At 43.1% G+C, this 25,583-nt stretch overlaps 1 protein-coding gene across 3 annotated transcripts; it reads right to left on the reverse strand.

Moving 5' to 3' along the window:
- Positions 1–538: 538 nt before the first annotated feature.
- On the reverse strand, positions 539–24,798 carry LOC120804306 (inactive dipeptidyl peptidase 10). Of its 3 annotated transcripts, XM_040153690.1 has the most exons (25): positions 24,652–24,798; positions 18,435–18,549; positions 17,630–17,725; positions 17,373–17,467; positions 14,885–14,956; positions 10,768–10,820; positions 10,087–10,168; positions 9,472–9,592; positions 9,195–9,349; positions 8,460–8,557; positions 8,185–8,308; positions 7,735–7,776; positions 7,543–7,647; positions 6,793–6,884; positions 5,922–5,969; positions 4,693–4,811; positions 4,503–4,550; positions 4,091–4,189; positions 3,488–3,554; positions 3,175–3,369; positions 3,027–3,081; positions 2,823–2,922; positions 2,655–2,713; positions 2,017–2,089; positions 539–1,916 (listed from the first exon to the last, which is right to left on the reverse strand). In XM_040153690.1, exons 1-25 carry the CDS (start codon positions 24,688–24,690, stop codon positions 1,699–1,701), a joined length of 2,370 nt encoding a protein of 789 aa, XP_040009624.1. In that variant the 5' UTR covers positions 24,691–24,798; the 3' UTR covers positions 539–1,698. The 3 variants fall into 3 exon arrangements, with proteins under 3 accessions (XP_040009624.1, XP_040009621.1, XP_040009623.1); XM_040153687.1 differs by lacking the exons at positions 9,195–9,349; positions 9,472–9,592; positions 10,087–10,168; positions 10,768–10,820; XM_040153689.1 differs by lacking the exons at positions 10,768–10,820; positions 14,885–14,956; positions 17,373–17,467; ... (1 more) ...; positions 18,435–18,549; positions 24,652–24,798 and adding an exon at positions 10,411–10,607.
- Positions 24,799–25,583: the final 785 nt, after the last annotated feature.

A 25,583-nucleotide genomic window follows, 5' to 3' on the forward strand; every position in this document is an offset into this window, starting at 1 on the left:
GGTGTAGTTAAAGAGCATCTTGCATGTGGCTCCAATTCGATGAGCCATGCCCCTGAAAAATGACAGTCTCACCAATATCAAAATGTGGTATGAAGATCGATGAAGAACATGGTGTATGCATTAGAATATTAGTTTTATCTCGGTGTTCCAAATAAACTAAGTGTATATATAATATTTATATTTGTAGTGGCATGCTTATGGCATTCATTAACAGCATATATTGCTCACTTTTAATCAGTGTTATCAGATACTATTAAATGATCTCTTTCAGACCTGATTTAGAAAATCTATTGTCAGACCTGATAGCTGCAAAGACCCTGATCTTTGTAGCCATTTAGAGCAATAATAGCAGATAATATTTGCTGTCAATGCCACAGTGGTACTTTTGCAGAGATCAAAGTCAGTATTTACCAAGAGCTAGCACATGATGCGTTTCATAATTATCCCTCCAAATGGCTCTGTTGGACTGCAGCCATACTGATTAGTGAAGGAACCAAAATAAATCTTGCTATAAAACAAGATGTTCAAACTTTATTGTCAAGGACTGTTGGAAAAAAGGAGTAGCTGGTTGTCTAGAGTCAAGGGCATTCATTTTCAAATCAACTGCATGCAGTTTACCAGTATTTTTTGGTTGATAGTTTGATGGTCAAACCCACTTCCTTTGTGGACTGTAACATAATGGTTCAATAGTTTGTCTAGATAATTAATTCCTTTTGCGATACACAAGAAATGATTCAAATGCGAAGATGTGTAGAAACAGAAACATACTGTACTTCCTAATACAGTACACAGATAGACCTACATAGAAGTTGCAATATTTCTTGAATTGGAGCTTGTGGTGTAAATAGTTTCAGTTGCATACTCATTCTTATAATAATGCCAAAAAAAAAAAACACAGTGGATAAAATCCACAAAATGTATTTGGCACATTTAGAATGATCCATATGCTTCATCTGACTTTATTGAAGCTGGGAACACACTGTACAAATTAACTCAGATTTTACAAAGACATCTTAAAGATTGGGGAGAGTCTGCCCAGGCCAGAGACCAGTAGGACCAGTTTGCATGTTAATCTTTTAGTTTAGGATTCAAATCTCTTGTATCAGAGTTGACCCAATTGTTGGATTTTGTATGGCTGAAATCGGCATAAATCTGAATGTGATCCTTTAGTCTTACCTGGTTTATTCAGAAATCTATAGTATGGAAAAGCTTGGGTATTTTATTAAGTCATTAAATGTGTAAGGTTGAGTCCTCTCATAGCATCAGTAAGGATTTTTAAGTCTTCTCGTGTGTTCCCAGCTCTCGGCAGATTTTGCACTTTGAACCCTGATGGGTGATATTTAAAACCTGCAAAAAACAGAAAATGCAGTGTAAACTAATCCACATCATGCAGTCATTACGACATGCATGTTTCAAAATCTTTGTAAACGTTTAGCAGAGTCAGTAGCTTTCTATACCACATCATCTCAAGTGTATTTTGTAAACAAACAGGGTTTCAAACATATAGAAGAACAGAAATAATTGTGTGCAACAAAGTATACAGTACATCAATTTTTCCAGACGTCGTAGGAGGTGATCTGATGTGTTTGGTCCCCACTCCTGTGCTCTTGTGCCTGGTAATCTAACCCAAGGTAATGCATAAGATGGCATACAGTCCTAAGAGAGTCCTTCCAGAAGGAGGAAAGGGAAACTCTGGGCTCAGTCATCTTCCTCTTCTTCGTCCTCTATGGGATCTAGGAGAATGCTGTGCTTCAAGCAGGTTTGCAGGAAGTTCACCACTGTCCGCTGGAAGTGCTGGATGCTGCGGGGCTCTCTCAGGATGTGACCCTCGTCTGGGTACAGCTGCAGTGAGTAGTTGGCTTCCACCTTCACCAGTCGGCTCAGGAGCTCAGCACTGTGCTGGAAGTGCACCCTCGCTTTGGCCAAAAGCACATAACATACATTGAAAATAGGGCTGTGAAAAATAAACCTAAGAGTGAACTCCAAAAGTCAGCAGAAAATTTGACAAAATCTCACCATCTGCAGTTCCATGTACAATAAGGAAATTCTCATCTTTCAGCTTGTTAACCTCCTCCAGCAAAGAGGCAGTCTGAAAAGATACACGATTACAATATGAGTGCTTTATTAGGTTATCCTCTCTAGCTAAAAATAGTGCAGTCCAACAGAACAGCCCTACAATAAATCCTACCTTCATAAAAGTTTTAATGTTCTTTTTTTTTTTAACTGTCTTAGAGATGTGCTAATGAAACTTTATGGTCATCTTGGTGGCTGTATGTTGTGGTGCGGTTGAACTGTATTGCATTATACTGAGCGGTTTTTCTATTGATCAGTCTGCCCCCGTTGACATAAACGGAGTGGACGAACGATTAGAAACATCTCTAAGTATAACACAATACAATTCAACTGCACCACAAACTAAAACTGCTAAAACGACTATAAAGTTGAATTGAGACCCCTCTGAAACGGTTTTAACAGAAACCGAACATTATAACCATCATGAAGACAGGATTTATTGGTGGACTGCTGTATTAAACCGCGTTAGTTCTGGGTAGTAAACTTGCAACTGGGTGTAAATCCACAACCATTATTATTAAATGACTGAAACGATTTACACCTGAACAAATGAGTTCAGAGCATTAGCTCTAGAGCCTCACCGAGTAAGCGTGCTCCTCCTTTGCTGGAAGGCCTAGATATCTCTCTGAGAATGCAGCACCTGAAAACAGTGGAATAACCTTTACTCCAATCCATCAACCTTGTCTCTGTTTCACCACAATTTCCATGGCCTCACTGTATGTATATTTGAAGACATGAATGCAACTCACTATAAAGCCTGAAGTCAGTGATTGGGGCCACAGCTGCTGTGCACTGAAAGAGCTTATCTGTTGCAGCTAACATCTTCAGAGTTAAATATCCACCGAATGCCTGTAATGGGAAACAGAAAAGTGCTAAAACAAACAAAGCCTGCGATAGCTTTGACGGCTTCAATAGAATGTAACTCAGTTTAAAAATGAAACAAATGCTGTAACCTTGCCATAGAGGGCCATCCGATGATCATCAATGTACGGCAGTTGCATCAACAGCCTGTGTAAACATCATAAAACACATTATCAACTCATAGGCTTTATTCTCACATGTCAATCAAAAAGCCTTCTGTTGTTGCATAACTGCACTGACTCCACAACTTCCAGATAATCTTTGACTCTAAGTGAGCCAAGCTTGCGTGGATCCACAGCAGCGGTCTTCTGTCCACGGCCAACCCCGCTCCTGCCGTCCACCCAGGCCAAGGCCACGTTTTGTGTGCTGGAGAGGACCTGAGGCCAGTCGAGGGCAAATTCCTCCGTCACTGACTGACTGCCGGGTAAGCCGTCTCTGAGCAACAAGATGAACAGGATCAGCTTGTGTGGCGACAGTTGTTAGAAAAAGGCTATGGATCATAGGTGACATTAAACAGCCCTGTCGTCTAGCGTGCTTGTTCAGTTTTACTTACACAATGATGAGGAGAGGGTGCAGGTTGGCCTCGTAACCCTGAGGTAGAGATAGTTTCAGGTGGAGATCTAAGGAAAGCAAACAGGGGTTGAATAAGGTCAACTGTTGGTAGACATGTTAGGATTACTCCTAGATGTAAGAGCCTCTGCCTGAAATACTTCAGAACCTCTGAAGGACAGAAAAAAAGACCATCAAAAAGTTCATCCTTAATTTGAACAACAACAACAACAACAACAAAACATGAAAAAACATTCACAACCACACTGACACATGACTCACGCTAATGATCTAATCACCAAATATAAGAAATGATTGCTCTGGTTACTACTTAACTATCTTTGTGCCTTCCAGCCTGAGATACCTACAGCGAACGCTCCGTTGCCGCTGAATATAGTCTGACTGCTTGAGAAAGGCGCTGAAGGTGATCTGTGAATGCTTTGTGACTGTATTTGTGTGGCCAGTATCCTACATGTAACCATAACCATGTCATTTAGCTACTTAAAAAAGTGAGAGCAAATTCGGAAGAAAAAAAAAATTATATTATATTATATTATATATTATATATATATATATATATATATAGCAAGTGGTTTCTTTGTTGTACCATGGTTGTCTGCTGGGAGTGTCCTGAACAGAGTCTCGGGGAGCCTCTTGTCCTCCAGGGCTTTAGACAGAGGGCTATTATCCTCCAAGACGAAGTATCCTACGGGAGATAAAACAGCACTCTGCTTTATTTTTCATCCCAAACGTCAAGACAGACACTGTCTGCCCATCAGGTTGTGGAGCAAATCCATCATCTCCATGTAAACGGCTCTAACTGAGAGCCACAGACAGAGGGCAGTGTTCACAAGCAGGAAATGAATGAATCCACAGTCTATTTGAATATATCGCACTCTGCAGGCTGTCATAGGACACTGCAGACGGCCTATGTGTGTGCATGTGTGCATCTGTGCGTGTGTGTGTGTGTGTGTGTGTGTCAGTACATCATTAGAGTTACAAGAAGATGTAACACTCACTGGAGGGGTCCTTTGTACTGTGAACTGTCACCTTAGGGATTCCAGGGCCTGGAGGATGTTTTCAAAAGACAACATTATGAAACCAACTGTCCAAGCAGCGTAATGCTTTCGTATTTATTGCAATTATGTATGTGTGTGCGTGCGTGCGTGTGTGTGTGTGTGTGCGTGCATGTGCGTGCGTCTCGTTTACCTAAGCAGTAGAGGGTGAAGTGGGTTTGACTGGGGCTGAATTCAGATTTAAAGAAGCGACATCCATCTATAAGGTCGCAGGAGATGCAGCGGCGCTGAAAATCTCCATCCAGGTCCACACTTGGAAATAAAAGAATCGGGTTACCGACCACGCTTGAGAAGACCAGGACAGTCCAACGTGGTTTGATTTGCGCCAGGGGAGGGTCAACTTGCCAAGATATAAGGAAAAAGTGTCCGTGTCTAGAGACAAACTACTCAGGCAGCTGACTCTTCGGAAACAAATGGGGTTCAGTAAGGTTAGACATAAAACCCATTATATAGATTGCTCTGTTAGGCGATGTCAAGTCTCTGAAAGTCTCTCTCCACTCCACTGCTTACGAATATCATACAGGATTAATCACAGACCGGGCTCAAACAAGCAATCTTCCGAAGCCCGAAGCTTTGTCAGATAATAAAAAGATACAAACCCTAGGAGGTAGATGAGGGAACAGGCAAGTGTGTTTATCACAGGTGGGACTATAAGTCTTAACAGCACAGAAGCTCCTTGTCCTCCGAGTTGTTTTTTTATTCTTTTTTTTTTTGTTTTGTTATAAATGAATGAGCATGAGCAGCGCACAACAATAAAGATGCACACATCAACACATTAGTGTGCAGTTACTCTTCCGATTGCTTTGGGGATGGCGACACCCGCCCTCCACTTCGGTCCACACTGAATTATCAAATCACCTATTGGATGGATTGCCACGAAATTTTGTACAGACATTCACATTATCCAAAGGAGGAAGTCTACTGATTTTGTTGATCCCCTGACTTTTCCTCCAGCGCCACCATGAGGTTGAAATTTTTGTTTCTTTAGCGAAATATCCCAACAACCATTGGGCGGATTGCCACGCAATTGGGTACAGATATCCATGGTGTCCATAGGGTGAATGCTAATGACTTTGGTGATTCTCTAGAGTTTTCACCTAGTGCCTAGAGCAGGTGAAAGTTACCGATAATGCAGACACGATAAAGGATTAAAGTCTGACTGAATGAAAAGTGAGCAGCTCTCAAAAAAGGAATCAAGAGATTGTTTTAAGATTTAAAACACAGCAAATAAGAAAACCGAAAACTCCACAGCCCACAAGACATCGTATCTTAGTGAGGGTGTAAATATCTGTTTATAGCATTGTATAAGAATGTGTGTTCATCGGAGTATTCGTCCGTTTTTTTGCTGGGAAACATGCTTACCTGTAAAGGTGTCTGCTCTGTCTGGATTCCTCTGTGCTCAGGAAATAGCTGATGAGGAGTCAAAACGAACCACAGACACAGCAAAGTTACTCAACACTGTCAAAGAACCGCAAATCACCTCTGGGTATCTAAACTTCATCTTCATTATTCCGGATATCAATTATTCATGACAAGAACCTATTTACACATATTTACATAATTCAGCGTGTTTCGAAAATCAGCTTTGTATCTTGTTTAATTTGTAAGTAAGCATTAGTGATGCTGATTTCAAACATTTGAGCAGTACATCACAGTATTGGTTTGTTGCCTATCCACGTCTATGCAAATTTAAGTAGAGTATTGTGAGACAGAATAACTTGTCTGGAGGCAAAGAGCAGTGTCAACCTGTGGGCTTTGGGACTGAAAACAACTGTCTGGTTCTACAATTGACTCTTATTGATTGTCTGTGATCCTCACACCTCAGTTCGTGAGGGGTTCCATCCCCCAGCAGGATAAAGAGAGATTTAAGCAATAATCTGCTTCTGTCGAGTGTAAGCAGTCCTTTGTCTTCTTCCGTGGCAATATATTACCACAAGAAAAAGTTAGAGTCAAAGCCATTTCCTTGGGCATTTTCAAACTGAGATCAAGGCTACATGTTAAAATGGCATTTTTAGTTATTTTTAATAGACAATCTTATGTGTACCATCCACCCAGAGTCTGACCTAAGGAAGGGATTTGTTCTCCAGCAGGCGACGTGTCTAGAATTTGCTCTCTGCTTACAGCAAGAGATGATCCTTTTAATGATGGGCACTGTTCTACTCAACTTGTATATTCATAGTGAGGAGCTGAAGGGTGATTCAACCCTGCTGCGCACACTGTGGCTCTCACATACATTTTTCCAGCCTTCTCGTCTAGGGCGCAGAGCAAGGTGACGTCCCAGCTCCCCGATGTCAAGAAGCGAGGAGGGACAGACGGGATGGCAGGCTGCGTTACACAGAGGAACAGAGATGGAGAGGAATGTAGAAGCAGGCAAATATACAGAATACAAATAGGTACAGCAAGTGTGTGTCAGAGGATGAAGATAGGTTCATAAAGTTAAATTAAATGAGGGTGGCTACGGGGAGGGTTCAGAAAAAGCACTTTTTAATGATTTTTTTCATTTTGATGTTGGGACTGAAGTCAGAAAGACACAGGAGAGAAAACTCTGGATTTAATCCAGAGCCACTAATGGTTTGCGTGAGCCCAAAGGTGTGGGACTTCACAACCAAACAACTATAAACCACATGCTCTTTCATGCCAAATATATTTTATTCTTTAATGAGAGGTTGTTAAACAAGTTGTTAAACTGAGATAGACTGAATTCCTTCCGAATTGTAAAGGGCAAAGGACCACGAAGATATTAATCAGTGAAATGACTGCTTCGATAAAAATGGTGTTTCTGTTAATTATATAATTAAGGGAAAAAATAAAATAACTTAAATTGCTTTGCTGATGAGAGAGATGGAGGAGATTGTGAAAAAAAAACAGATTCGTAATCACACACGGTTTTATGTGACCCTTGTTGAAATGTTAACAATTGCTTTTGTCATCAATTATTCAAGGATGACACGAAGGAGTAAAAGTTAACAGCCCCGCAACTGACCTGGGCTGAAATACCGGCGATGTGGTGGAACTCTCCACGAGCGCCCTGCTTCGCTGGCAGGATTGTATAAAACACAGAGCCATCCGCTGAAAACAATGGCACGTCCTGTTGAAGGAAAGTATCAAGTCAGAAAAAAGGACTGTAGTGGCAAAGAGGTGTAGACAGACTTTGTGAAACATGAGCAAGACTTACCTGTCGTTGGTTTTGCATTATGTCCATGGCCATTTTGTATTTCTATGGATATAAAATCATAAAATATAGAGAAATGTACTAGTCAAACCATTTAAAATGTACTTACATCAACAATCTAAAGCTAATTTAAATAGCATTGTATACATAAAACTTGTAAAGGTTATTATTTATTAAATATAGCATTAATAAATAACTGGCAATTGGTAAACTGGAATCTGTGAGGACCTACAAGAGGGGAACAAGCAATAAAATACTGCAATAAATCATTTAAAATTCTCCTAATGCCGCAAATGACCTTAAATATTAATCCAGCCAGTAGAGATTTGAGAGCTTAAGGAAATCAATCCTAGCTCCCAACACTGTGTAAAAGAAGCAAAAATTCTATTAAAGCTGTGTATTGCGCCGAGGGCCGTTTGGATTACTAATGTGGAACGACTGATGACTGCTCACCTCTGAGCACGCCCCTGTGGTGGCCTCGCACACGCAGAGCACTGATTGGTTCTGGGCACGATTCAGCCAACGCACTGCTAGCCGGGTGCTGCTGATCCAAGTCACCATGGAGATGTAGCTGTCTCTGAAGAGGCAATGCAGAAAAGTGGTCAAGAAGGAACGGGGGGAGAGAAGTAGTGAAGGGGAGAGGAATTGCGACGCGTAATAATTTCTGACAGGCGGTGTCTAAAGTCTTAAAGCTTTATTCTGCTTTTACATTCACAAAGATATACTACCTGGCCCTGAGGGAGTCAGGAGGCATCATTTCCAGAGTGTGAGCAGGGCCATAAAGATTCACGACAAACAGACTGACGGATGGGATGCTCGAGCCAGCCTTTGATCGGAAAGAGAAAAAGATATCAGACCAACTCATAAAAACACGTGTAAATTTTAGCAAATCTTTTTAGCCACACTAGCGGCAATGGCAATGTCGGTCTGTCGGTCCACCACTTTGGTCCAGACTGAAATATATATTGGCACCAGATTTTGTACAGACACTCATTGTTAACAGACGGTGCATCTTAAAGACTTTGGTGATCCCTTGACTTTTCCTGTATCGTCACCACGAGGTTGACAGTTTGTTGGTTTGTTTGTTTGTTGGTGAAATGTCTCGACACCTATTCGATGGATTGCCATGAAGTTTGGTGGAGACGTTCATGTCCGCCTCCCGATGAACCGTAATCACTTCGGTGATCCCCTGAGCCATCGTCAAGTCAAAATGTTAATTTGTCCAAATTATGACCAAATACCTTCATAAAGAATGACCAGCTTTAGAAAATGCTAGCATGCTAAACCAAGATGGTGAACATGGTAAACATTACGCCTACTAAACTTAAGCGTGTTAGCATTGTCAACTGTGAGCACGTTTGCATGCGGATATGAGGATTCAGATCAAAGCACCACTGTGCAGCCTCATTACAGAGCCCCTAGTGTTGCTGTAGACTCTTAGTCCTCTTTTAACCAGTTTTCACCTTGGGGTAGGGGAAGAGCACATTGGAGGGATAGAGACCACCTAAGAAGTGAGGTATTTCCATCACAGGTGTGGCAGAGTTGTTGACGCTGAGGTATGCCAGCCTGGCCCCGTCCATGGACCACCAGTGGGCAACATACGTCAAGAGTACCTCCTCTGTTTTAAAAGACAGTGACAGTCTTTAATGCCAAACACAAACCATAATTTCCGCTTTTATATTGGTTATAGCTGTCAACTTGGTTTTGCAGATTTGCATGAGAAGCTGGAAGACATCCTACCCTCATAAGTCCAGTCAGAGAGCCCATTCACCACATTCTGCTCCTGGTCAGTGGTTGTGAGACGCAGGGGTTCGCTGGTCACACTCGGTTTGTAGTAGATATCGCCGTCAAACACAAAGGCCTGGCATGAGCAGCAAGGAGAGACAGTGCCAATCCATTATCAAAGACAGTATGGTTGCAGGCCCCATCGCTGGCTGCCTGAATTGAGCGCCGGACGCCGTTCAAGAGCGAATGAATCTTCGCAGCCAGCACGCACATGGGTAAGAGCCAATAAATCTTTACTTGCCAGTTAATGTGCTACAGATGAGCACTGACATAGCGGCAAAGGCAAATTACATTACAGGGGAGGTAGATGAATTATATACTGAGTGTAAAGCAAACCCATTGTAGCAGCACAGTCACTGCAATAAACTCTACGCTGGAGGTCTTTTCATAATGACCCAGAGATGGTATCATTGATGTTATCTTTATGAAAATTATGTCGAATGAAGGCCATTCATAAACAGCCAGTGTTATTATAGACTGAAAAGGTTGAGAAAATCTTCTTATTATACTGACAGGCACAGTTGATGCAAATGACAGCACATCGATCAGGTAAATGAGAAAGTGGCTTACCAGCTGGTTGCCCTGAGGCCCCCAGGAAGCATACTGTAGCACTGCCCTCTCCCTCTCCGGAGGGTTAAGCTCCAGCAGATCCCTGGGACACACACAAAAACTCACAACATAAGCCCTCCATTAGGGACGACTGTCCTGTTTACAGCCCCTCTGATGTCCAATCCATGCCCCGGCCTTGAGAGAGATACTGTACTGTGAGGACGAAATGAGCAAGATGCAGTAGAGGGAAAACAAAACAGATAATGGGGCTGGCTCATGCAAGAGTGCAACTTTTCTTTTTCCATATTTTAAGCCGCACTTTTTGCTTCCTCTGGATAGGCAGACCTTTTTTCTCCAAGGCACATTCAGGCAACGGTTAATATCGCGTGTCCTCCTGAAATCCTTTCCAGAACCACTCGTCAGAAGTTCCAGGGATCATCCACAGCTACAGCAGAGTTTTTCCACGGATATAATGCGGAATATGAATCTCAGGCAGTGAAATCTGAAGTACAGTACAAACCTTACGTTGGGATGTGGAACCAGGAAAGAACACTGACGAATGAATGCATGTCTGACAGAAATATGAGGTTCTGATTCGATGAGACACGCTTTGGGGGACGTTTTTCAATCTGCGGGTCTGCTTGCATTGGTAACACTCATGCCCAGTGCAGCCCATGCATTAGCATTCACGATTCCACCTACCCATTAGCCACACTGTAGATAGCATAGGAGGCTGTGAAGGACTGTGAGAACACCTGAAAAAGGTAGAGGATATCATGCACACAAGTGTGCCACACTTAGATGACACCGCATATATTTTACTGCTCACACATGCTCATACACATGTATAAATAAAGTTAAAGGCAAATGAAACACAGGTTATGAAGGACACTGCTGTGGCCGATCTTACAGTTGAGCAATAAGCAACAGGAGGCTGTGTTTGCATTCTCTGACATCTTATTACTGCATCAAATGGTTTATTGTTTCAAAAAAGGGGCAGCAACACACAGTTATGCTACAAAATTAGAAAGGCGAATATTCATCAAAATCAATTTATTGACAGATGGTAAAAAAACAATTCAATGTAATTTTTTCAGCTAAAAAGCAGTTGTAACAATGTGTCTCATACTTTAAGTATCTGTATGTGTGGTCATTTTCAGTAGACCCAGTATTTTATTAATGCTTTGATTGTCACTGAGCCAATCACAGCTTAGTACTATGGACTTAATTTATATGGATCATTAAACCGCTGGCAGCAATTTAATCCATATTACATTATTATTGAGATCACATCTGAACAGCAGACATTTGGATCACAGGGATCTTAACTTAAGACTGAGTGAAAGAGACAACGTCAGCGACATGACAATGGGAAGAAAAACACAGAAACCGAGACAGACGATCCTATTAAATAGCATCATTACAGCTAATATTCTTCCCACTGAGATCTATTGTGGTTGGCAACTCTGTCGCAACCCTGACACGAGCATCAGCAGTTTGGTGAATAATTAAATTAACACGCTGAAGATGACCAAGGGAGTAGGATCAATGAATGTGTGCGTTTGTGCGTCTGTGTATTAACCGCAAATCGATCGCAGCATTACCTGATAAGCTCTACGAATTATATTGATTTCTAGCTTCTTCTTTTTTTCTTTTTTCTTTTTGTTTCAAGCAAAGGGTTGGAAGCGGGGCCATTTGCCCAGAGGCCTCTGAAAGCCTCAGCCTCCTAGAAACCAGTACCTAGAGAAATTAAATGTCACATCCTCTATACAGAACCCATAGCAGTGAAATTGGTTTCCTCTTCTGTGTTGTTTATCGGTTTTTAGAAAATGCATGGATGGAGTGACACAGGGTTAAAGCTGCAGGGGTAGAGGAGGGGAAATAAATTCTAAGGCTATCTAAATGAATCTGAAATCTGATTGCGGTGTAAAGCCTGAGCATGAGGTGATACAGGGTCTACAGGAAAAGAGCTTTGTTTCGACAGAAAATAACTGTAAGAACAGGAAGAGGAAGGAATGAATTGGTCAAACGCTAGAGGAAAACGTGAGGGAGGGAGATAGGGAGAAAGAAACAAAGACAGGAAGTGAGTAGAGGATGCAGAGAGGGCATAGTCACTTGCTGACAGGCCAGAGTTGACAGGTAATCGTCACACAACGGGGGCTGATCTTGAGTTACAGGGAGTATTACTCTCCGAGACCAAAGGGGGCAGCATTGCCATGACCACCATGTTCAATCAGCCATTGATGATTTGTTAAGGAACCCAGAGATTCTGCTCATGATTTAACATCATGAAAACGGTGGCGGGGGCTGTACGTTATTGTGTGCTTTTGTGCGTCTGTGTGATAAACAGAGAGAGTGAGCGCATCTGTCTTAGGGCGGCAGAGTGAACGCTACTGTGGCTGCCAGCGCCATGTCATAAATCCTCCAGATTGCTCCGCTCATCATCCCCCTTTACAGGCTGCCCTCCTCCTCAGCCCATGCTGCCAACACGTTTTTATTTTGGGGGGGGGCACAACACACAGAAGAACACAGAAGAACACGAAAGGGATAGCGTGGGATAACATGAAAAAAAATATATACAGATTACAACACCCTTTTGCATGAGCAGAGGTATTTGGATCTTTTCGACACAATAGACATAATAGCATCCTTCCTTCTCAGCATTGTTCCTGCCTCACAAGCATGTCTTAGCAGCCCCACAATGCACTGCCTTTGATACCGACATCCATCCGCGTTTGGTGCAGAGTGCACGCACAATCCCCTCGGCATTTCATTTGTCCCTAAACTGGACTGCCTTGGCAGGCACCTCCACTTGACTCTGCTCATCAACCCAAAAAAACCTCCATCTCCTCTAACCTATCTCGCCATTACTCTTTTAAAAATAAATAGGTTTTCTCTGTCTGCTTTTCTCCTCTCGCAAACACAAACACGAGCCCGGCGTAATTCAAACGGGCTCTGAAGAGAAACGTTTTCCTGTAGGAAATCTGCTTTATCTTGTTCCTATGTGGCCGAATCCCTAACTCACATCTGTGTATACCCTCTAATCAAAACCCATTTATTTTTCACCCACCAGGCACAGAACCTTCCCTAAAGCCTCCAGAGCTAATACAAAATCTGACTGATTTCGACTGGGGAGTGTATCTAAGGGAAAATGGTGCATATTCCATTGTCTTCTCCCGTCCATCACTATTGGCTTTCCCCACTGCTCTCTCTGTTTTTCTCTCTCATTCTCTGCCACTCTCAGCGGCGTGCCGCTCCTCTTCCGAACAGCGAAGCGGGGCGCATGTCGCAAACTGCTTCAGTCAGCACAAACCCCCCCCCCCAGAGATAGACAGACAAAAGTGAGAGTGAAGAAGATGAAGCGGGAGAGAGAAAGAGGGACCTAGAAAGAAGGGGAGAATGGAGGAAAAGCTCTCATGCACAAATAATGCCAACCATGTTCGCACAACCATATCACATTTCTAAATATACAAAAGATTCCAGGTGGCATGCCCACTGCCTCTGATTTCCTCGAGTGTGCAGACACACTGAGCGTACAGATGAGAAGAGACGATTCCTGATATCAAAGGCAGTATGCTAATGACATGGCACAAATCAACCAAAGCAATCCACAAACTGGGCAAATATCTGAGCCCTTTCTCTACAGAGATATCTGAAAACCGATTGACTGCATGTTAACCGCTTAATAATTCAGTTAGGATGCACTGTGACGAACGCTGTAACACAGCAACAGGCTCATTCGTTCCCCCCCACACACAGAAAACATGATACACCGTGATTAGAGCAAAAGCAGGTCTCTCTAAAGAAAACCCAGAGGGATAGAACAGACAGAACGAGCGACAGTGCGACGGAGCGGCCAAATCTGTCCTCAAATTTTAAATAGAAATGCAAAGGAAATGTGCTGAGGCCTTTCATTTCCTCCTAATTCTGTTTTCTTCCTTCGCCGATTATTTGCACATTACACATCTTGCCTGCCCTTTGAGGAAAGACCTAACAATTTATTAATGGTACGGGTATTTGCAGAGTGAGACGGCTGGTGGGGGATGGAGGAAACCAGCTATGTGGTGCTAAAGTAAAGGGAGCAAGAGATCTGTGTTTTGTAAACCCCAACGCTTATCTGAAACCCCCCCGCCGTCGTGGTTCTCGTCAGCTCATTAGAATTCCCCGCCGAACCAGCAGGGCGATCTCAATACCGCAGCTCCAACCTCACCTCTTCCTCCCCCTTGATCCCCCCTGCCCCTTGCCAACCACTTCGCACTGATCACTCACTCTAAGCTTCCCTCAACCCGCTGCACCTTCCGCCATCAGCCAGTTTAAATATTCAACCCCCCATATGTTACCCCAGTCACTTGGCAGGCGGTGCTATAGAGCTACAGACTGCTGCAGTAGCAGAAATCAGCACACCCACACGCGTCGGTCTTTCTATAGCTGTGAGGACACTCATTGACATAACGCATTTCCTAGCCCCCTTTCCCCCGACGTTAATCACAAATGGTCAAAATGTCCTTTCAATGATGCTGGCAAACCAAAATATGTCCACACAACCACAGAAAGACACGTATGCACGAGTGCGCGCGCGCACACACGTACGTTCTCCTTCATGTTTCACTCCTTCTCTCTTTTGCTTCTTCGGAGCTCTGATCAAAATGCATGTCACTGTTGTTTCGCAGCCCCTAGTGGCCTGCCAGACATGTGTAGGTTTGTGAGCAGTAACGGCTTGTCTTTGATTTTAGTGCATAATTTATAGCCCCGGATATCTTTTTTTGACGGTGCTTTCCGTGCTCAATCTGTGTCAACTTAGCATTCAAAGAAAACTCACCGGTTGAATGTTGTATGCCAAGAGGACAAACGTCTTGTCTGCGGACACTTGGAATTTAGTGCTGGTCAGATCCTGTGGAAAAAAACAAAGCAAAATTACACAACACCTCATCAGCAACATCCAGTTGGTCTCCCCTTTGGAGAAAGTGGAATGGGATATCAGTGGTTTCCTGCCTATTTATCCAACTGTAGGTGTTTTGGATCCATTGCTGACAAAGTGTCTGATTGTTCTCTTCTGCCCTGTGCAGCTCCTCAAGGGTCATTTCTGGGACGTGTCCCTTTACACGCTCCCTTTATGGCACGTAATCTGCCAGTTTGGCTCTCTCTCTTATGACTGCTATGCTAATGATGCCCTGTTTTATTTGTGAAACCTGGGGAACTTTCAAACTCTGGCCGTTTTACATAACTGTCTCAAAGTCACAGTGAAACAGAAGTTAGCGCATCCTAATCTTCTGTAATGTGACGTGTTTCTGGGTGAAACTCGTTCGTGGACCCTGGCATTAGTAATTACAGAGATTTAAATCAGACCCTTTAGAATTTATTGGATTGTGTGACTTAGTGAATACAGAGTGTTTTAATAGAAAGAGAAAAGAGAGGCACAGTCATAACCCTGGTCACCTTTGAAAAGTGATTATGCCGTTGAGGCTCAATAACTTTTACAACCATAAAGTCAGTGTCTGTAAGAGATGCTGAACCAAAGTTAAAGAGGCTCAAACGTGGTAGAAATGTAAGTTGGTCTTGTTTTGCCATAAAAAAGGAAATATAGGGCGTATAGTAGCACTTTTTGTACGGAAAACACTTCGGAGCCGTAGCCACAAGGCTGAACTAATTCTGTGTCAACAGCTGTTGCGGTGATTTGGGGATCTTGAAATGCTTTGCATAGATAGAGTGTGGAGGCTTAGAGCTCTCAAAAAATGTATAATGTGTCAAGGTTGTGTGATGGCTGAGTGTAGTACAGACCAAAACGGTGCTACAAAGGCCAAAGCGTCCCACAGAGGGGACAGTGTATTTTATAAGGTTGAAAAAGAAAACTGCTCCCCTTCTCACCTTTCCAACAGCTCAAAGAAGTCATCCATTGTGCTGTGTCCTGACATCTTGACTATTGTAATGTACTATATTCTTGTTTAAAGCCAAAAAGCTGTAGCACAATGACATTTGGTTCAAAATTCTGCTGTACATCACTAACCAAGGTCCAAAACGTTTCCTCATTTCACTGGTGCCGGCTTTACCACAACTTACTTTGCCCTTCATGTCAAATTTATGAGTTTTGATTTATGGATTCAAAACCCTTCTTTTAAGGTGTTACACGCTTTGGCTCCAGGATTTGCTGTAGCAGCGGTTTTCCTGGTACCATCCATGTCCATTAGGCCTCCCAAGTCATCAGATTGTTCCTGGCGATCCAGCTTTTGCCGTCCTGACTCCCACATTATGAAACGTTATCCCTCTTGGTGTTGTATCAGCTATATTTAAAGCAATATTAATGCCCCATTTTACACTGTTGTCGGTCACTAAGCTGAACTGCGATCGCCTACCGAACAACGCATTCAAATGACAACATTTGCCCTGGTATCTGCAGCTGTGTCGCTTTTTCCAGTGGCATATAACCAAAACATTCCAGTTTGTAAATCACAGTGGGACACAAGGGACACCTTAGACCTTATGATCCCTAGTTCAGGTTATGAGAAGCTACAGGGTATGTGTTGCTAAATTCCCATAGTGGAACGAGCTCTGTTGGGTGTTAATCTCAACTCAAAACCTGTTTATTCTCAAGAGGCATTTTGTTAAAGCTTCCTTGCTTTGATTTGTTCGTACTATTTGACCATTTTGGCTTGACTTTGAATTAAATATTGATTCAGATGCCTTTTATCTTTTTTTTTGCTGTAACTGTGAAGCACTTTATAACCCAGGTTTTGAAAAGTGATATACTGATGAAGTTTTTTTTGTTACGCACTGTGACTCTTAATTTCAAAGTTTGACGCTATTTTCTACTAAAATTATCTCAGGAATTCTTTATTCAGGGAGAACCCAGGTACTTCTTGGTGTGCACACGAGACGGTATCTTTTTCTGGGATTATCGACAGCAGCAGGGACGACAAACCCTCACAACAGCGGAGAGAGACTTCTTCTCAACCTGACAACACATCCCTGCTTTAAGCTCCTCGGCGATGACCCACATAAATCCGTCAGTGTCGTGCAGAGGCGGTGTTCAAAATGATGCCCTTGCTTGGAAAATTCTCTTTGAAGGCACATGTTGAGGGCTCACAGAGCAGCCAGATTGGAGGGAAAATGAGCTGATGCTGTCACTCTGCCTCTTTTTTTTTTTGTGTCTCGGCTGCGGGATGTGGAACAGTGGGAGTCCACAGCCTGTCTTTCTCTCAGTCTAGAAGCACCTCCCTTTATGCTGAACCAACCAGTCCGGCTGTCCCTGGATACGAGCCAATCAAGGCTGAAACCTGTCCTCTGTCCTCATAAGCTGTGTTGTAACTCACCAGGGAGCTGTTGTCCAGCAGAGTCGTGGTGAGGTTGCCGTCGAGGCTGAACGACAGGACGCGACCCTCTCTGGTGCGGAGAGCCACCTCGTTTTCTGACAGGGTTGAGACAGTTCAGTGATAGAGGGTCCTGTGTTATTAGAGTGATGACTTAAATCCGCAGAGCCAGAGATGGTTGCTATGTCTGCAAACCAGTGGCCCAGTTTCAGGTGAGATCATTAGAGGAGTAATTTGTGAGTCAGAACAGGGATCCTTACCATTCAGCCATGCTACGCTGGGGTCGTGAACTTTGAACTCCTCCCTTTCCAGATCCTCCATGGTGAGATGCGAACGGAGTAACAAGTGAGATTCATCTTTAAGGGCAGAGAGACCGAGTGGGTTAGTTCATCAGAAACTCTTTTCTGTGTATAGACAAGCAAAGCCCCAGCATTTTTGCAGCCTGGCCTATTTTTCTGTTTCAGTCTTCAGATTTTGAAAAAAATACTCATATTCGCTTTATGGATGATAGTTAAATGTTCATTGAATGTAGCTTGGTATTAAAACTGGAGGCAGTGGGAAGTAGCTAGCCTGGCTCTGCCTAATGACAACAAAATCCACCTGCCAGCAGCTCTAAAGCTCACTAATAAATTCATTCTGTCTTGTTTGTTTAATCCATACACACACCGAAGTGGAAAAATATCAAATTGCTGTTTGCGGGGAGGGGTTATAATCTCTCCAAGACTATTTCGTGGTTGCCTGGCAACTGCCCAGAGCCAGGAAATAAAATGGCGAATTGTCGTTTTTTTATCAACAAGGTATAAAGTGTTAATTTGCTATCTTTAGTGGCGCTAATAGCATATTTTACTTCCTTTGGAGCCAGACTAGCTGTATCCAGTCTTTGTGCTAAGCTAAGCTAACCGATCTTCTCTTCTTACCTTCCACCAGAAAGTAAATAGACCCAAATCCCAGAGTTTCAAACTATTCCTCCAATTCCCCACATTACAGCTCCTCTCTGCTTTGCTGCTTTTACCCTGCTCCGGCTCCTCACCCCCTTTTTCTTTTTCTCTTTTTCCACATTCTTACCAGGCGTGAGGAGGATGACAGAGAGAATGACCAGAGACATAACAGCCAGGATCACCACCATGGCAATTCCTATGCCCTTCCAGTTCCGCGGGGGACCGTCTGTGCTCCCCAGGTCCTGATATTGAAGGGAACACACACACAAACACAGTGACGAATGTGCGCACAGCCGGAGAAGAGGACATTAGTGCTACTTCATTTCCATAGTCTCACAGAAATTCTTCCCTGAGAGGCAAATCAGCACAGTGAGCCTCAGGGGGGATTGAGACCAGTATTCAGTATCAAGGAGACCTCGCTGAATTACACTATTTTCCCATATGAGAACTGCATGAAATTGTTCGATTTAAGAGATGAGACGTTAATTGCGGCAGCAATTTTTCGCCGCACCATCATTTTTCTACACCCCTGCCTCATTTGACCTGCGACTGATGGGCCATGTGATATTGCTAAAACAAAGGGGGTTGGGTGAAGTTATCAAGAGATGTGAGGTGTCTGAATGTACAGTGTGCTTTTATAGAAAAAGCTGTCAGCTACTTAATCTGCAGAGAGATGCTTCGGTGGATCGGGATTTATTCTACGGCTCTGGATGAAGTTGTTAACGAGGCAATAAAAAAAGGACAAGAAGATAGCACTATATAACTATGCGGTGCTTTATAGACAAAGCTGCAGTTGCCAACAGAGCAGAACTTCACGTTTAGGCTCAGGTCCTTGTATACCCTCTGCATGCGATCAGGGGGAACTGATGGAATAAGCCGGCACCAGTATCAGTCACAATTAAACACAATTGCGTGCTTTTCCCAGGCTTTGTTCCACTCCCTCATAATGAGTGTCTGGCACTGCTGGAGCCACATGCCCGCTGGAGTCTGAGAGTTCAATCACGGAGCAACCATAAAACTCAGCCTTCATTAGGGCTCCTCAGCCCTTTGGCGTAACCCGTCACAGCCTCGCTGGCCCCCGATCACCTTCCTCAAGGCCTTGGGGAGGCAGACAGCGGAAAGAGGGCGTCTTTGTGGTTCACTGGTCAAAAGATTGCTGCTCCTCCGTGCTGCCTGGGTGACACCAGCTGTCCCTGAGTCTGTGCTAGTGGCCGCACTCGCATTGAAACCACCACCTGCCACTTCCTCTGCACACACACACACACACACACACAAACACACACATCGAAAAACACACACATATACCAACACACAAACATACAATTTTGTACCCCCCTAGACTGTCATTCCACTGACTAACTCAAAGCTCCTGGCACTTGGCATATTGCAGTGCTGAAAAACTGACCGTGTACTAACATAACTAGAGTCTGAATGTATTAAAAACCAATTTCAGAAAATTGAAACAGTGAATTCTGCAGAAACGGAAGATTAAAGGCCATTGCAGTTGCACCAGAAACAGTGGGGTTTCTTAAGATATTTTATGGCTACTAGTGTCATTTATGTAAGCATTAATCCTTGATACACATTTTTATCACTTTTGACGATTCATTTCAGAGGTTTTCACCTCCTATTAAAAGGAAGCGGGTTTACTTTTAAACTCGAGATGGGTGGAAAACATACAAGGTCCGCTTTATCTCGACTGGTTTCCAGCGCAGGAGTCCTGCCAAGGTCTCATCTTTAATAGATACCTTTGGCTGCAGTATTATAACATGTTCAAATTAAAACCACAACCAGTCGCACTTGCAGGGACAACTTTTAAGTGATGTTACAACTCTGAGTGCAGGCCAGAGCTGGGTGATTGAATGCCAAGGCTGTGTATGTACTGGCCTTTCTGACACTGCGGTCTTATCTCATTCTCCTGCCCTCTCAGCACTCCAATCTCTCAGTGAACCACTATAATCCTTCCATCAGATAAAGAAACCTACAGTAGTCTATGAAGGCTTTGGTAGAACACAGTCAATACTGCCTCATACTGCACCTTCAGCACTTTCTGTTTGACCGAAGAGGTACAATTTTGAAAGAAAGTTTGAATTGAATCTCATCATACACACAACCCGGTTACATGTTGTGTAAGACTAGGATCCATGAATAGCAATGGCCATGTATCACGGTTACATATAAAACATATTATAAAGAATTAAATTGTGATTCCAGGATCTCACAGTAGAAAGACACATTTCAAATTAAATTCCTCCACTTGACTGATTCCACCACACAGTATTTTCATTTCCAAGTCCCCCTCTAATTACTGTGCGCATCATGAGAGCTGAACATCCTCCTAATGGGATGCACAGCTCCTGTCATTCCCCTGGGCCAAGACATTAGACAATACTTCCAATTAATGTCGCGTCATTGTTAAGACGGAGAGGGAGAATCCCACATTTGTGTGGACGAGGAGTTTTGTCACACTTGCAAATGAGGTAGAGATGCGCTGAGCAGAATCCCCAGAGCGAACACCGGCGAAGCCGCTGGTGCCGACTGGCCGCTGCTCACGATGCACGAGGGACTCTAGTGCAGCCCTATCTGCCGGCACAGGTGAACAGGTGACGAGCTGGGCTGTGTGACGCACCTGACGTAACTCACTCGGCACCCCGATGGACAAGCATACCTCAATTTATCAATCTCAGAATATCTCGGTTTTCTGCTGGGCCAGATCAAAAATGAATCGCACATAGACCTTCCTCTGCGAGCCTTCAATTTTATTCAGCCTGCCTGATCCCATAGGAGCTGGAGTAGAAGCCTAGATGAGGTGTCAGTCAAACACCAAAGGGTGGGAGAACGCGAATCAACGTTCTCTATGTTTATGGATAACCCTCTGCTATCCCCCCCGAGAGGATTTTTTTTAGCAGACCATGCAGCACTGCTTAAGAGAAAAGAGAGCTCTCACATTTGCCGACAGAGCTCGGGGAATTTACACTCAACCAAAAGAGAGAATCAATAAGGTGTACAGTTGTACAAGGTCCAGAGGGAAACAATTAATAGCGGGAATACAGCTGTAAAGGAGACTTGTAGATAGACGCCCCGTGTTGAACACTGGTTCTCTCAAAGTATGACACCTCCAAGTGGAATACCAAGACCTGTTCTGGCCTTTTTTACTATTTCAGTTTAAAAAAAATCATACTCATCAGACTGGAACCATTTATTAAACTGTACAAAAACAGATTCCAACTAACTGGCTCCTTTTTTTCCTCAGAGCACTGCACACAAAATCAAACGATTCCAAGTGTATTGATTGAAACTGCACACTAAAAATGCAAGCCACACAAAACACAATTACTCAAACTGCACAGCATGCACCGTAGCTAGATTGTATAGAATCCAGGTGGTGCTACGAATTCATAAATTAGGCTCAGGAGACCTCCTTAACTCCATCTTCTGTGTCTTTGAGGCGCGGAGAATCCAACATTAAATCATATGCAAGGAATGAGGGAACCAGTGCAGGCTGTTGCAAGGGATTCTGGTTCTGGATTCGCACACCTCCATACCCACCTTTAACATTAGGAAATGATGTTTATTACACACATGACATTGGCAGAGGCATCAACGAAATAACCACCGCCATTAGAAGGGTGAGAACTATTGGCAGACACATACAGCCCTCAATATAACCTATATGCCCCTTTTTTTAATGATTCACTCTAATTGCTCACAAGGGAAAGCTGTAGATTAGCAGTAACCCACGTACGTATTACCTTGTCAATATCTCGCAGTGCCTCATTTGAAATGAAGGTCGTCATTAGAGCAGGCTGTAACTTTGGCATGGTCGGAATAAATGGTAACCAAGCAGCTGTGGTAATGAGATACTACAGCTCAATATTGATTCATATCTCGGCTATCTTTCATCAGATCCACAGGAATTCATGTGCTCCTACTCACTGCAGCACCATTGCTCCCTTTGTGTTTCTTATGTTTAAAAAGCAGTAGGTGGTATATACACCATATGGAACTAACTGGGCAGATTTTTTTTGCCCTCGAGGCTATTGCCAGAAAAATGCAGTCCAAGGCTCAGTGGGAAAAAAAAAAAAAGACCTGCCGCTTTAGCCTCTGCTGCTGCAAGGCTGCCCCACTGTCTTATTCTTTTCATGCTCCCCATCATGCATAAGAAAATTACAGTACAAAAGGGTTCTGCATGAGATATTTTTTTCCTCAGCATGTCCAGCGGCTCACAGTGACCGAGTTTCTGCCTTGAGAAAAGAAGCAACATCCCTAAGACACATGGGGGAGATCTGTGGGTAACATGATATATAGAGTTACAGTAAAATATGAGAAATAATACGTTACTGCTCCCTAGGCTGAGACTCCACGGAAATACTGTATCGGCAAATAGGATGCGTATAATACTCTCACGGTATACACTATATGAATTCACTGTGTCAGATGTGTCACATTGTCACATACTCAGTGTTGAGAATGAAAATTAAAACAATAATGCATTTGACAAAACTAATTAAATCTCTTTTATTTTCTTCCTTAATGCCGGGGATTAACTGAACCAGAACATAAGTATTGTGTTTTGTGGCCTGGAACTGTGATATTGCTTTTGTAGTTTGATGTGACAGCGAGAGGTGTAGACATTTATATTGACTCTGCAATTCACTTTGCAGAGTCCGAAGTATGGCATGTTTAAAATGATGACAGACAAACATATGAAACAAGTAGCAAACCACAATATTCCCTACACCGCTGCATCTGCTCACCAACAGGGACACACATGGCAATCTGCGACCCAGTGAAGCAGCGAAAAAAAATAAACCTTATTGACAAAGAGCAAAATGTGATTTGCATCGTCAATGGTTTTTCTGTGTAAAGCATGTTGCTCGGAGACAGTGACATGAGATGTTGCGACATTTGCGGGAAATGGATCGTCTGTACGCCCCGCAGCACTGTGTGGCCCTTTCAAGGAGACTATAACGCTGCAGGATTATTACACAGACGCCTTCGGACAAGTTTCACTAAGATTCCATCACATTAGCATGTGAGTGAAAGAACTGAAGGTTAGTGGGTCAATTAATGTCAGACATCACTGTACTCAAATGACATACCAATTAGGCATAATTTATCTAATAACAACCGCTCTATTCAGTCTCTCGAAGACTCTCACCACCGGGGCAGCTGTTTACTAATGATACCATGCCTGAGACTCTTTCCCAGGAAGGGTGACGGTCTGATAACATCTGTTAATTAGTTGACATGGCAGGATTTTAAAAACTCGTTCTCGGTCCCGTAGACCAACAGAGGAACTACGCTAACACTTCTGGACAATGTCAGATGGTGCATGAGAAAGTTTTATTCGCAGGAGGAAACACTGTATGTTAGTAATGCATAGATACTAGTCATGAAAAAGTGTCTATTAGCGGTACGTCTAGCAGTAATATTACTGTATATTAAATCATTGGTAATTATCTCAAAATTCTATACACATTAAGCCATTAGTGGCCTCAATAATCTTGTGTAAAATCCGCCTACTTTACCATAACTGCTCTTGATGTAATATCTGAAATTGTGTTCTCACAAGTTAGTTCTGGCATAAAAAAAGAGGTGAAATGCCTTTTAAATAAACCAGAAAAAAAAAAACACACTGGAACTTACATGTGTGTTACAATTCAATAGGAGAGGTGCGTTAAATGATCATTTAGAGAGGGTGACAGATATTTGACTAGATGCATGTGTCATTAAGGACTGGTAATAGTGTGAGCAATAAGCAGAAGATTATGGTTCATAGTCGTTCATAGCCAATACACCTACACAGGAGAGGGATAATCAATCACACAGTGCAGGTTGTGGGTCTGAGCCCCTTTATCACTGTGCAGGTCCAGGCTGGTGGGGACAGTCTGCTGGGACAAATTCGTATATCTGAATATTAGAAAACCCGAGAATTGTTGCCGATGCAGATATTATGCCGTAAAAGTCTGGATGGGACGGACGAGGCGATAAGAGTGAGACGCTCTGGACGTCGAGTTACTACACCAGCCTGCACCGCAGTGCACGGAAGTCCGGGTGTCCAGAAGATTGATTTGGACGAGAAACTCTGAATGGACGAAAGGGCTAAAACATTAATCGATAGTCATCGTATTGTGGGCATGCATGAGGAATTCCCCCGGTGCACAACAGAGCACTCAACACCCCCCCCCACCACCACCACCACCCACAGGACAGACCAGACACACATGCACATGCACGCACGCACACTCACATTGGCTCTGAATCTTACGAAAACTAAGTAGCGATAAAACAATGGGGAGAAAAAATAATAAAAAAAATAAAAAACAAACACGCACACATACCAGCTCCGTGGTCATGTTCTGTTGAGTTGTGGCAATCATTGTAATCCGCAACCAGCTCTGCTGCCTCTGTAGCCTCAAAACCCGCCGAGCAGCTGCACTGTTGTCTTGCGGAGCTTTTTCTGCATGCCCTGCTTCTTTCAAGTTTGTCCTCGCTGGGCTGGTGGTCTCTCTCTCTCTCTCTCTCTCTCTCTCTCTCTCTCTCTCACACACACTCTCCCCCTGCCTCTCCGCTTGAATCACCCGTTCACTCATTTGCCTTTTTACCAACCTGCTTATAGGCTATTGATTGCCTCAGAAATTAATCATGACAGGGTGTCGGGTGTATGGACATATACTGGGCGACTTCAGCTGCCTCAGCATTCCTACAGACGGTCAAAATGGAGTGATTCCAAATAAATACAAATATTTAGTGAAAGATTAACTCATTTATATTTTGGTGCTATGATTGAATTGAGATATAAATTATCCTAATTCCATTAATATATTTATTTATAAACTCATTAACGAGTAGTGTATGTTATACAATAATATGTTTGAGTATATATTTCAGGAATAATGCTGCTGTGTCTTATTTCTAAAGAGTGTGAGGACATGCTGTCAGAACTTACCCCCCCCCAAAAAAAAAATTGTTACAAGGTTTTTGGTGCTTCTTCCGAGCTACAGATGCAGAGCACCTCCACTCCCGCCCATTGCCAGCTGAACCTCCTGAGGGGCACTGGGGCAAAAATTTAGTTGTTGGGCCCCTATGGAGCCCCACTATGGCAGTTTCATTATTTTCCCAGGCACCGAGGTGTCACTCACTTAAATCATTTTTTTAAGCAACAATGCCACTAGTCACTAGTTCCAGCTTCTCAAATGTGAATATTTGTTAGTTTCCCTTGTTTTCTATGATAGTACTCAACTTTTTGGGGTTTTTGACTGTTGGTTATACA

Source organism: Xiphias gladius, chromosome 18, assembly GCF_016859285.1.
Source record: "Xiphias gladius isolate SHS-SW01 ecotype Sanya breed wild chromosome 18, ASM1685928v1, whole genome shotgun sequence".
NCBI lineage: Eukaryota > Metazoa > Chordata > Actinopteri > Istiophoriformes > Xiphiidae > Xiphias > Xiphias gladius.

Bases quoted from the DNA above. Each gene is read 5' to 3' on its own strand.
- LOC120804306 (XM_040153690.1), bottom strand. From the start codon at position 24,690: ATGATTGCCACAACTCAACAGAACATGACCACGGAGCTG. The intron at 9,350-9,471 runs GTAGGATGTCTT...CTTTTAAAACAG, and splicing joins CTCTGACTGGACTTATGAGG to AGGAGGTACTCTTGACGTAT. The intron at 7,648-7,734 runs GTAAGTCTTGCT...TTCCTTCAACAG, and splicing joins TAATGCAAAACCAACGACAG to GACGTGCCATTGTTTTCAGC.